Source organism: Agelaius tricolor, unplaced genomic scaffold (assembly GCF_023055355.1).
Source record: "Agelaius tricolor isolate 1412-34295 unplaced genomic scaffold, bAgeTri1.0.p SCAF_5, whole genome shotgun sequence".
Taxonomy (NCBI): Eukaryota; Metazoa; Chordata; class Aves; order Passeriformes; family Icteridae; genus Agelaius; species Agelaius tricolor.
This window is the reverse complement of record NW_027269265.1, coordinates 41,261,764-41,275,002: the sequence shown is the minus strand read 5'-3', so window position 1 is coordinate 41,275,002 and position 13,239 is coordinate 41,261,764. Positions and strand designations below refer to the sequence as shown.

Genomic DNA, 13,239 nt, shown 5'->3' with positions numbered 1-13,239 from the left:
GTGTGTCATTTCAGAGGTGTCTCCTACACTCCTTCCAAGTCCAGGCGTTCCTAACCCCATCGTGTGAGGGGCTCTGGGAGAGAGGTCGTGTCAAGCGGGCAGGTGAAGGGCGACGAGGCAGGGCAAGTTCAGGCATGGCACAACAAGTGGGCAGCTCAGGGGAAATATTTCGGAAGCCTCCGTTGCCCCTGGATCTTGTCGGGAAAGACAGACCGAGGCCAACCGGACAGGACAGCGCTGCCAGCCCCGCCGTGTGTGGGGTGCAGTGACAGCTGGGCTGTGGTGCTCAGCCCCTCTTTTCCCGGGATGGACTTTCCCCGGGGCGGGTTCCCTTTGTCCCGGGGTCCCTGCGGCCCCGTGCCGTGCCGTGCTGTGCCGTGGCGATCGCGGCGCGGCTGCGTGGGCGAGCGCAGTGCGGGGCTGGGGGAGGTGAACCGAAGGACATATTCGAGTGCGAGGCGGAGCCTGAGCATTTTATGAATGGGCTCATATGACGTCAGTGGGGGCGGGAGCGGAGGCTCCGTCTTTCACCAGTCCTGCGGGGTTCCTGGGCGGCGGGGCCAATCGAAGTGCGGCGACCGGGTGACGGCCATGCTCACTGGCCAATGGCGACAAGAGAGCGGTGCCGACCACGTGGGGCGCAGGCCGCAAGTAGTACGGGGGCGTGTGGCCGCTCGCTGCCTGCCCCCCCCTTCCCGGCGCGGCGGGGCCGGGCGGCCCCAGGGCGGGCGGGCCCGGCCGCGTTGCCGGGTTACCCGGTGGCTGAGAGGCCCCTCCGCCAATCGCGGCGGGGCGGGGGCGGGCGCCGTGACGGTTGCGGGGCGGCGGTGGCCGGGAGGGCTCAGTCCGGCCGCGGCAGCCTCCGCAGCATGGTGGCTACCGCCGCGCTCCCGGCCGCCGGCCTCTTCTACTGGGTGGGCGCGCTGGGCGCTCTCTACGCGGCGGCGCTGGCCTCGTACCGCCTTCTGGCCGGGCTCCGCGTCTGGGTGCTGGGTAGCGGCGCCGCCGCCGTGGGGCCGGCGCTGGGCGCCTGGGCAGGTGAGTGCGCGTCCCGGCCGCCCCCGCCGCGGCTCTTTCTCTGGTGACTCCCGGGCCGGGGCAGGGACCTCGCGGGGGAGCGGCGTCGGCCTGGCGGGGAGGGGGACGCGGGCGGCGGGGACGGGCCCTCCCCTCGGAGGGACCGGGGCAGTCTAGCGGAGCGCCCGTGGGGCGACAGCCAGGTCCGGGGCGGGCTGGTCTGGGGCAGCGTCTGAGGGACCGGCGGGTTCCACTGCTCTGCCGAGTGGGCCCCCCACTAGCCGGGAGCCGCTCTCAAGCTCCCCAGGAAACGTGTGGGAGCAGAGCACGCCGGTCGGGTCGGTCCTGAGAGAAGCGCCGATTGTTGGGACTTGCGGGAAGGCAGGCGGACGCGCATGGCGTGTGTGAACTTGGTGTCTCCAGGGCGGCCGGGCGCGCAGCGCGGCTCCGGGGCCGCTCCGCAGTTTCCAGCGCGGCCGGGGCCGCTCCGCAGTTCCCAGCGCGGCCGGTCGGTGCGCGCCGCCCCCTCCGCGCCGGCCTCGCACCTCATCGCTGACGTCAGGCCCGCCCCGTCCCCGCCGCCCCCGGAGGAGCGGCCGCTCCCGGCGCAGCGGAGGCCGCGCGGCCCCTGCCCGGCACCGGGAGCCCTGCGAGCGAACGGCGGCAGCCGCGGGTGCCCAGGGAGAAGAGCTGTGCTGGAGGGCGAGGGAGGAGCCTTGCCGAGAGCGGCGGGAGAACAGCGGAGCGGCGCGAAACTTATGCCGACTCCGTCTGCTCCTGCAGCTCGGCCCCTCATCGGTCCCGTGCCGCGCTCGGGAAGGGGCTGAAGCACGAGTGGCCCTCCCTTTGGAGGGGGTGACAGTAGCGGTGGCCGGGAGGGGGTGGCGGCAGCATTTAGCTGGCATCCCTGAAATACAGAAGCGCTGTGGAAGTACAGCAGAGGCTATTACCAGGGTAATTTCAGTGCTACGCTGCTCTAACTTTTCTCAGTACTTCGATTCCTGGTTACAGGAGCCGCGCTGGGAAAAGACGGTTTCTTCCATCCGAGTCTGCCGCTGCCTTTAAGTAATGATGAGATGATAGAAAGGGCTTCTCTGCTGGTGTAACAGATCAGGCCAAGGGAATTTTCAAATCCATTATTGGAAAAGTTATTGGAAAGGGCAAGTTTTTTGCTTGATTGGGAATTGATAAGATGGGCCACAAAAATAATTGTAGCATGTAAGGGGTGTGAGTTTAAGGTGAGATGACACTTTAAAAGGCTGCAAAAGGTATTTCCTTTCATCAAGGGGAGTAGGAGGACATCAGGTGCTCAGCTGCTGCAGCTGCTTCCAGGTGCCAGACCTGTAGGCAGAGCAGCCCTGCAGGTTGATTGCTGGGCTTATGACTGTGCTCCCCCCATAACCTCTGCAGCCAGCACAGAACTTGTATGTGAACACATGCCTGGGTAGTTGAATGTCTGCTTGTGTGAGACACCAGTAAAGCAGCACTGCTACTCACAGCATACATAATGCCAGAGCATGTCATGAGTCCTGTGTTTACAGGCTTGAAGTGCAGCAGCCGTGCCTTGGATAAGTAACAGCTTGACATATAAATAACTAAGGCCCAGGTGTTCTTTCAGCTGCAGAAACGTTATGCCTGTTAAAGATATGGCTGGCACAGGACACCCAAACCTTCTTTGACTTTCTAATATGGGTTTTGAATATATTACTGCATTATCAGTTGCCTGCTGACTTGTGGTGCATCATAGAAATCTTGGTGGCCACTTGAGCTTGTTTTGCATTGTTTCATACATGGAGGTCTGCTGTGCTTGAGCTAAATGCCAGCTTATCAGCTGGAACCACAAACTGTAAACAGCAGATCTTCCCACAGTCACATCCTCAAACATCCAGAGAACTGCAGTGCAAATGTCCTCTGTCACTGTCTTGAGCAAGTGCAGGCAGCAGTGGGCCACTGTATGTGGCCAATGGCTGCTCACAGAAGTTGTTCTTTCTCTGCCAAGATTGTGATGTTCAAGGCAGGGAGGAAGAGGAGCACTGGCAGCACAGCTAAATTCTATGTTTATTGCTCTGCTCTGAAGTGGGAGCATTGCTGCAGTGTCAAGGAGAATGGAGAAATGAGGTGATGATGCCTGCTGTCGCTGTAGGAAGATGTGGCCATCATGAGTTAGCTGTTGTGTGTCCTCTGTGTGCAGCTGATGCAGGTGAGGTGCTGCTTTACTGGGACAGCTGCTGTAGTCTCCAGCTGAAATGAAGAGAGGTTGTCTTAGTCTGAATAAGCACTAGGGTGGTTTGCCCTGAAGTGTGTTGTGGCTGGGAGGCTCTCTGTTTTCTGTCATGGAAAGGAAGATGGAGGCACAGCTGCAGATACATTGGGTCACCTTCATTGGCAAATTACTAAGTAATACTGTAGGAAGAAGTGCATTTCCTTTTCTTCTGATATTTTAAAAAACAGTGGTTTTGATGCTAATTGGCTGCTGTAGTTATTGTGTCAATGTATTCCTTCTAGTGCACAACTAGAGAGCAACTTTATAAAAACCCTAAAACACAAGTCCTTTTGGAAGGACTTCTTACTGCTCTTGAACTCTTCTGTACATTTGAAATTGGGTTGCAAATTTTTTCCTTGTTTTCTTAGAGATTTTTTCAGATGCATATATGCAATTGCTTCTGTGTATGCTTGGTCTAACCTACTGGTATTTAAAAAGAGGGGATGTGAGGAGGAGGAACCACTATGTGAACTGGTAATGTACTCTGGAAAAACTAGGTTTGTACTACTTGAAATAGCACCTCTTTTGACAAAAAGTTAGTTTTTCTACAGTCACAATTATGTGTGAAGGTCTGCATGCAGCTGTTCTGGTTTTTCTCTCTGTATAACTTGCATCTGGCTTGGTTTTTGGCTACTGTACTGTTAAGTACAGTATGGAAGTTGGGTGGATGTCTCAAACGTGAGATTTCTGGGTGCCTCGAGAGACTATACAGTGAAAACTCCTGGGTTGAATGTTCTGCCTTTAATGTGCTTCACAAGTTGGTAAAAGAGGAAAAAATAACAGTTCCATTGATTTAAAAACAATGTAGCTAAATAAACGACAGACTCAACAGGACCAGAGTGCTAAGGAGTCATTCTGAATTCACCAAGAATACAGCAAAGATGTGGTTGTTCCTCTGCCTCCCTCTAGGCAGACAGATCTGTTGGTAGTGCTGATTGTTGCGATCCATAGTTGTATTTCCTTAGGTTGGATGAGAGTCCTGTTCTTCTCCCATTGATGGTAGTGGCAGGCAGCCACCTTGCTTCTCTGCCATTGAAAACTGGGTGTATTCTGGAGTACAGAGTGTCTGGAGCAGGGAACTGTCTGCTGCTGTTACAGCTCCCATTTGGAGAGTTGCCGTGTCTCCTATTTTAGGAAACCGCCTCTTTTGCAGGAAAACATGAAATCATTCTTCTCCTTCCCTTGAGTAACTTGGCGAAATGAATTCAAAATCCTATAGTGATTTAGGCTGGGAAGGACCTCAGGAGGCTTGCAGTCCAACCTCCTGTTTGGAGCAGGGTCAGCTGTGTAATCAGAGCAGTTCAGTGTATGCAGATAATCAACTCTGTATGTTCAATACACACGGGCAGTGCAAATTGGATTGATCTGGTGCTCTAAAGCATCTAACGTCTTGGTTGTGTGGGTGCTTAAACTTTTTGTTTCTTTTTCTCCTGTCTCAACATTGCAAATATTTTGATGATAAATGCGGGGTTTTTTCCCCCCAATTTTCTGTAGCTGAAGCAATGTGTTAACTGGAAACAAAATTATTTTGATTATGTGAGTTGCCATATGACACTTGAAGAAAAGTCCTGTTTTCTTTCAAGCCTCACAGTGTCTTAGAAAAGCATCCACTTCTCCTCTATCTTCAATGCCTCTGATAGAGTCATGGTTGAATAATTGTACATTTAGTGGTTACAAGATATCTGCTAGTGGTGATGCTTTCTCATGTGGTGAATACAGCTGTACAGTTGTATTTGGGCCAACAAAGGTTTGTGAAGATGAGCTTGCCTTAATTAAGCTTCTTGGAGTTTATTCACTAACATGCAAAATTAACTAAATGTGGGCAATTTGCTCTAGGTTTCTTAAAAAAGAATTTGAGAGGTCGTTAATCAGGGTGGTGCTCTCAACTGCCTCTAACTTTCTGTAATTTGATTTTGATTTTATTCAGTCTTTAACCATTCTTTCCCTGTGTAAATATTTAACAAAAACTTTGAGCAGTAGAAAGCTGGGTGACCCTCTCTGCCTTCTTGCTGGCTTCTTTTACTTAATAAGGGCCATGCATATCCAGCATCTAAAAATAGCAACTTGTGCATCAGGACCACTGAGGGAGACATGAAAAATGTATGTAACTGGGTACATGAGCAGTCGAGTAGATACTTCTTTGTGTCTGTACAGTCAGGGGCAATTCCCAAACTCTTGTTGACTAGTAAGTTGAGATAATAACAAGCTCTATGCATCAGACCTTATCAATAATATTATTAAATTAATAAGATGTGATGCTTATGTCAAGAGGAAGAAGTCTAAGAAGAGGACTAGCTGGATTTTGTGCTTTTAAATGGTTTGAGTTAGATTCTATCTGTAAGATTATGCTGTCTGCAGTCCCTACAAATGGTGTCTTATGAAATAGACCCTGATCCTTATAAAGTTCTTGAGGTATCCTTAATGAAATAAGTCAGATGGTAAAATATTTTAGTTACAATTTAAGAACTCCATACAGAGGACATTCACTGCTGATCGGGTGCTAACGACACAGTCAGTGTCGTTTTTCAAACTCCTTAGCATCAAGTGAAATAATTGTTGCCTTAAAGCTTCTTAGTTTTTTGCAAGCAAGTTTCAGTCCCGTGTGCACAGACAAGTGCAGTCTTGCTTTGCATGTGTTTCACAATGTGCAGTGATAAACAGTTGAGAGACCATGTCACAAGTCATTGTTGCAGATTTCAACAGCCACCCTGGAGCAATGTGTGATGAGGGTGTAGTTGGTAGGGAGGTGGAGCAGAAGGGAGTTTCAACCTCTCTGAGCCTTGCTCTCCCTGCAGGATGTGAGGGGAGAGGCTCTGCCCAGCTCCCATTTTCCCTGCGCAGGAGGGCTTGGCTGGTGTGTGCAGAGCTTTGGGGGGAGCTTTTGCTTATCTTTAGTTCTTCAGCTGAATCACTTATTCAGGGATTTATCATCTTCAGCACTTCAGGTCCATGGTGAAGGTTTTCTGGCCTTGTTCTCAATTCTGGACGCTGCCCTTGTATGAAATAAAGCATGGCACTTGTTAACCTGAAAAGTGATGTTAAGAATGTGTGAAAATATGCCAGCTTGCTTGTAAACTAACTTGTGATCGTGACAGCTTAAGTGAAATGTGCAGACTGAACTCAGAGCATGTTTTGTTTTTTGTATGATTATTTGCAAGCTGCTTGCTTCTGAAGGGTTACTGCACTGAAGAGTGGCTCAGAGAACAGTCTGATGCAAGTGTCAAGTGTCCTAATCCTGTCTGTACTTCTTAGGAGTACTGTGCTCCAATGTGTATGGCTTTTTCTTTCCTAGTTGCCATGTAATATTTCCAAGTATCCATCCTAAATTTTCTCTTCTAAAATTTTAGCTGTCTGCCTCCAGTCATCAGTCCTACTCATAACTTGTAATTTAAAACTCTTCTGTCAATGTATCCCTTCAGCCTGTGCTTTGTTGGGCTGAACAAACTTCCAAGCAGTCCAGGAGAAGTGGGATCTCTGACCCTGCTTCTCTAGACTTGGCAGCATGAGCTGTGTGGAGTTTGAGGGGGCTGTGAATCCTTCAGAGACCTTGCAACTCTTGGTGAGTCAGGAGGCTCTCTAATATTTTTTACATAGGCTACTGCTATTAACATACTCTAAAATCAGTCCTGCGTCCTAGACAGTATAAAGTAATGAACCATACTCTGCTGTTTTCTACAATTTTTCTCTTTCTGGTGCTTGCTTATTTCTTTCAGGTGTCTTCATTTGCACATGATGTTGCTGACAGTTTAAAACCTCCACTTAGTAGGATTGCTCAACACTTAGTGCATTGTGTGCTCCTTTTTATACTCTCTGGTCAGAAAAGTAGAGGGAGAGCAACTGCTCAGAGCCCAGATGTCCAGAGTCCCAGTTCTGCTGTGTCCTAGCTGATGGACTTCAGCCCTTCCCTTCTGGCTCATGCCAGCACACTAAATGTGGCATGAGTGGGCATCAGCAGCCTCAGCATCAACCAGCCTCATAATCTACAGCTCTGCAGTTTGATTCAGAATATGAACGAGCTTTGCCCTGTTTATCTGCAGGAGCAGAGAGATGTCTATGGAGGAAGGTTAAATGCTTTAGTATGGTTTTCCCACCTGCAAAAAAACTCAAAAAAAACCAGCTAATGGTGAGTGGAGGACAGATGTTTGCATTAAGGTGAAAAGAATACCCATCTCTGATAAACAGCCTGAGAGGGAAATGCTTGACAATTTATTAGCCTGGAGATGAATAGCTGTCTTATTTTAAGCTAGCTCATTCTCTCAGTCTTCTGTGTGTTTTAAAGTAGGAATACTTGTAATGGAAACTAGTTACTTAAAACTAGAGAATTTACACAAGGATGTAATCTAGAGTAATATCATACTCCAGTTTCTTTGGCTTGCTCTTTGTGAGTGTGCTTCCCTCACTTTGGGAAGATTTACCTGTGAGGTTCCCTGGTGACAGCAAGGAAAGGCATTGTGTAGAAGTGGGGAGTGTCTTCAGCAAGGAAGTCCCAGCTGGAATTGTGCTGGGTGTTAGTGCCAGTTAGGTAAATGCAATCCTGTGTAAGGAACAAGTAAGCTGGCAGGAGACCCTGAGGGCAGAGCTGAGAGTGTCCTTTGGGAAAACTCCACCTGGGATATTTTTTTTGGTAGGTGGGTGAAATACATGGTTCTTGGTCTTGTGAATATATTAATTCCTAATCCATAGGGTGAGGATGAACATCTCTGCTATGGAAGGGATAACAGTAAGAAGGTATCTTTCCTGATTATTCTAACAGAAATGACAAATGTGATTCTTTAGGCCTGTATATGAACAAAAATGTGGGATAAACTCTGTAACTAGTAGGTAAAACACCCATGTGTTGGGCTTGCATGGTTTCATCACTTACCTAAGTTGCTACCTCTTGCTTCAAATGACTTCTGGTGCTCACTTAGTGATAAGTTTTGGAAAACGTGGGTGCTTAGAGAAAAGCCAAAGATTTTTCAGATTGAGTACATTAATATCTGAAAATGCTAGAATTAGGGCAATTCAAGTTCCTTCCCCTGTATTACATTTAATCGCACAAAAGAATTCTACCTTAAATCTGCTATTTTTTTGACTCCTGATTTAACCTTAAAATAATATATTGTTTTTCAAATCTGTGAAAGTTCCCAGATTCCTGGAAATAATGTCTAGAGCAGTGCACCATCACCCACTTGGTGAGTCATTAGCAGTGCTGAAATCCTGTTCCACAATTTAGGCATCTCCAGCTAACATGGGAAGAGAGCTATATACAGAATTGCCTACTGAGCTTCTAATTCACTCTGTTGCCCTCAGCAGCAGATGGTGACACCTAAAAGCCTGAGGTTTGGTTGTAGGTTTTGAAAGAAACCTCTTGTTTAGTAGTTCTTAAAACTGGAGTTGAGATGTCCAGAAGCTGAGCCTCAGGGAAAATGGTGCCTGTTCCATTGTTTCTTCTACTCCTTTTGCCATTTTTGTTACCCTTCCTGCTTCTTTCTCTCCTGAGGGTTCTCTCATGTTTCTCCCATGATTCAGTTGCCTGTCAATTGTGGAAGACAGCTGGGTGGCTCAGCTTCAGGCATGGTGTGTGTATATGCAGAATTTACTGTCTGGTTGACTGTACAGATTTGGTTTTGGTCGCATGTTTGGTTTTTTCTGTTTTTTACACCTCCCTTCTATTTTGTCCTCTTAAGCAATTGTGAGCCACGTGTTCCAGAGGGGTGTATTCCATCAGTCATGCAGAGGGACAGCTGTGTTTCCACTTCTTGAAGAGCTCTGTACTTACTAGACAAAGAAGAGCAGCCTTGAGGAGCTCAGCTCTAGGGCTTTTAATCACAGCAATTTTTCCACAGGATTTTCATGTATGTTAGAAGGCTACCACAGAAGCACAGAGGGAGAAAAGCTGTAATGAGAGAAGGGGAATGGGAGGTGGTAAGCTCAATGGGACAAAGGTTTTTGTTGCTGATGGGAGGAAACTGTTGTGCAGGCACTAAAGAGTCTGGTCTCCTTACAAGGTATCTGGTCCCTGCCTTTACATAGGGAGGTTTGCAGATGTGTGTGAGGATACATACAGATATAGAAATATTTCTCTGCCTTCTGCTTTCCATTTCTGCAGCTGCTGCTACCCAACCAACACTTGCTTATGCTTGCATGCTGCTTCCCCACACTCTACTTCATCACTGGATCCTTATTCCAACAAGTCCTGCTTTCACATTCCTCTGTGACTGGCTGATCTGTTTCTCCAAAACTCTTCCATTGTTCTGAAGTCTCTGGAAGACTGGTTTCCCCTAGGCTTTGTGCCCCTTTGCTCCCTTCCCCAGGATTCTTATGCAGATATTCTTACTAGCTGTGGATTTTCTGCAGTGTGAAGTTGGCTGTTATTCCTAAATCTTGGAGCAGTGATCCTGTTCTTAAAAAGTTGGGGTTTTTTTTCCCCTCTCCTTGTCTTCCTTCAGGTATCTTAGTTCCTTAGATACAAGGAACTACAACTACTACTTTCTCTAGCCACACTGGCTGCTTTCAGCAGGAATGGTGCACCTAAATTCACTGCTCTGACAGTTTGCCTGTGCAGTGGGCTGCTCAGCCTCTAACCAGGCTATGCTGTGCCCCAGCTGTGTTTGTCCTGTGCTTGTGGGACAGCAGTGCTTTGGTGAGGTGGCACTGGCTGTCTGCATGCTAAGAAAGGTTTACGGACCTGAAGGAGAGCAGTAGGAATGCTGGAACAGGTCCCATTGGCAGGGGGGGAGCTTTGTTCAATTTTGAGGGGTCTTTTTAAACAGAGAGAAGAAGGATCTGTGGATAATAAAGCTGCTTTATCAGTCTGGTTCTGATCAGTGGACTGAAGGTGCCAAGATCAGTCTATGCAGATGTGGTGAGAATGACCTCCATTGCTTTTCTGGTGTCTGACTTCTAAAGGAGGGTTTTCTCTTGGACTGGGGAGAGAAGTTCAATTGCTGGCCCCCAGTCCCACTCAAAGAGGAGTTGGGGAAGCACTAAGGTTGTGAAAACCTTTTCTGCTGTGGAACCTATAAAGTTCTCTAAATCAAAGAGTCCTTGAGAAGTTGGGATAGGAGGGCTGCAAGAATGGGATGTCAAAAATGAAGGAAAGCAGCAAGTAGAGGAGAGATGGGGCAGGAGGTATCTAAAGTCATGGATACAGGCTGGTATCTAAAGTACAGGGAGCTAGAGGGGTACAAACCTATTGAGCATGCTGCTTTCCAGAGCATCCTGGCAATTGGTGGAGGCTGTTCTCCCTTTATAGCATTGCATCTGTGGATAGGGGATGTTGCTGAAAATTCCTCTGAGCTACCTTTTTTTCCAAGCCATGGCTGCTGGTTTCCTTGCTTGGGACAAGCTGAAGAGTCCTGTCACCACTTGCTTGAGTGGACTCTGTAAATGAAAAAGGCATTGGGGAGATTGCAATGAAGACCTTGGAAAGAGGTTGTGGAGGACCTTGATAGGGGAGGCATTTTTCGTTTAACTCTCCATAGAAGTCTCCACTTTGTCAGGGACATGGTGCATGTTAAAGACAAGGTGAGTAGTGCTGTGCTTGTGCCAGTGTTCCCTGATGGAGCCGGGGCTCAATAGGACCTGAAATCCTTGCATAGTGTGGGCTGGCCCGGAGGTCCTTCCCTCTGCCGGGCGTGTGTGCCCTGGTGCCCTGTGTTTGGGATAGAAGCACGCAGGGCTGCTGGCCACGAGCTAAGGGCGATTTCTCTGCTGCGGGTGGATCCTGTGTGCGGGCCGGCTGCGGACACCCGCGGGGCAGGCGGCAGCGGGGAATGCTCTCGGCTGGGCCTCAGCCCAGCTTGGCCCGGGCTGGGGGCGCTGGTGGCTCCGCGCTGCTCCTGTCGGAGGCAGCGGGGATCCAGCACTCCGGGATCGTGCATGCTTAGTATCGGGCTGATCGCACCCTGCGCCGTGACGCGGGCGTGCTGGGATCAGTGTCCGGGAATAGGACGTGCTCCTGGCACGCCGGGCCTCACGCGTGGGCGCGGAGCAGCAGCTGCAGGGCGCCGGCGCTCCCGGGCCGTCCGTCCGTCTGTCCGCCCCCGCCCTCCCGCCGCGGCGCAGCAGCGCCCCCTGCCGGCCCGCACGGCGCGCCGAAGTGCGGGCGCTCGGGGCCGCCCCGCCGCCCTCCCGGCGGGACCGGCCCCGCTGCCTCCGGTGGGCGGCGGGGGAAGCCCGCCCCGCTCCCGGGGATCCACTGCCCGCGGGGGAACGCCGGCCCCGACAAGGGTTAATGCCGCCTCACCTCAGCCGCCCTGGCCGCGGCGGGAGGGGGCGGAGGAGGAGGGGGAGCGGTGCCGTCACTGCGGCGGCTCCCGCGCCGTTACCTAACCGGTGACATAACGGGCTCCCTCAGCTCCGCTTAAGAAGCGCCTGGGGCCATCACGGTGGCCGGCTCGCAGACCCTGCGGGGCCGCGGTGGGGCCAGCCACTGTGAGCCCTGCCGGGAGCGCATGGCTTTCCCCGCCCGCATTGCCGCTCCTCCCGGGGCGCCCTTGGCTTCCCGCCCCGAGGGGCGGCGGGCTGCCCCGTCCGAGAGCCGGGCGGCGGCGGGGGAGCGCTCCCCGTGTTCTCCTCCCGAAGTTTCCCGGGCGGGCAGGGGATCGGCGGAGCCGCCGTTCACCGCCGCTCCGTGGGAGCCGCCATCCCGGGCCCGGGGATGCGCGGCCGCCTCGCGTGACAGGGATACTGCCGGGGACACTGGCTAGTCCACGTGCGGCAGCGGGGCCGGGCAGCCTGCGCCAGCCCACGCAGTGCCCGCGGGCGCTTCCTCTGCCTCCCTGCTCTGCCAGGGAGAAGAAAGTGCACCGAATCAATCGTAGCTGAAACATTTAAGGAGGCTTGGTGGGAGCCTCATTTCTATGGGAAAATCTGGGGAGTTTTCCACCGGGGGAAATACTGCAAGTTTTCAAGGGCTTGGAGTGAAATATAGAAGGCATCGGTGGGCGTTTCTTTATTTAGAAACGGGAAGGCAAAGGCAGTGTTGCCCGAGTTCTTCCTTAAATCTTTAAGCCAAACACCTATTGCAAACAGTGCCGATACATAAAAACAGTCAAGGATTTCTAGAGCGCTTTAACGTAAGAGTCTCCCTAATGCTTTATGGTAATTTATCGAGGGTATTTCTCATGAGACAACTGTTGCCTTCTAAGTTGATTAACTTGGGCGTGTTAACATTATTCATCTCCTTCCCCCCCTCCCCCCGGCGGATGGATAGAAATACTTAATTAAAGCGAACGTAATTAAGAGCGTGGGACGGAAGGGACCTCTGTGGAGCAGTAATTACCAAATATGCTCATTTTAGCTGAAACTGTATATATATTTTAGGGTCAAAAAATACAGAGTGGCGTTCAGATTGGCTGGGTTTCCGGCACCGCACAGTCGCCTCTCAGTGCTGCGCGACCCCCGTGTTTATGAATGGTGGGGCTGGGCTCGATTGAGCAGCCGGGCGCGCTCGCCGCTGCCGCCGCCGCGCCGGCTGCGGGCAGAGGGCGCTGCCGGGAGCGCTCGGTGCGGACCGAGGGCGTCCTGCTCGCCCAGGTGCGGCTCGGGCTGGGCTTCACGGCGGCTCCGGGGCACGGAAGCGACGTGATCGGGTCGCTTCCAGTTTAAACAGAGCTGCCCCTCTGTGTCCCCTTCCAGTGCAAAGGCTAGAATGCAAAATGTGGGCTTGAGAAACAGCATACTGTGGAGTACCTCACACTCGTGGTAGGCAGGGTGTCTTTGGAAGATAAGTTTAATGGCTTCCAACAACCTTAATTTCTAGGGGTTGTTGTTGTTTGTATGAACCATCTATTTGAGTAGATTGTTTCTCATCCTAATTAGGTAATTTTCAAAGGCAGTAGAAATTTAAATTCTTCTAGTGCTACTTCTCTACATTTGTAAGGCTTACCTTTATAGGATCTTGATAGAATAAAGAATAAAGGCTTGTCAGCTATGGCATCTTTTATCTGTGCTCATCTTTGCATATTTTTAAA

At 50.9% G+C, this 13,239-nt stretch overlaps 1 protein-coding gene across 1 annotated transcript in view; it reads left to right on the top strand.

The window, feature by feature from the left end:
• The first annotated feature begins 590 nt into the window (after positions 1–590).
• The window catches only part of HSD17B12 (hydroxysteroid 17-beta dehydrogenase 12), an 80,856-nt gene continuing 68,207 nt past the window's right edge, over positions 591–13,239 (top strand). Inside the window, exon 1 of the mRNA XM_071427583.1 lies at positions 591–1,038. Coding sequence (XP_071283684.1) covers positions 606–1,038 — 433 coding nt within the window. The 5' untranslated portion in view covers positions 591–605. The remainder of the gene's footprint in view (positions 1,039–13,239) is intronic.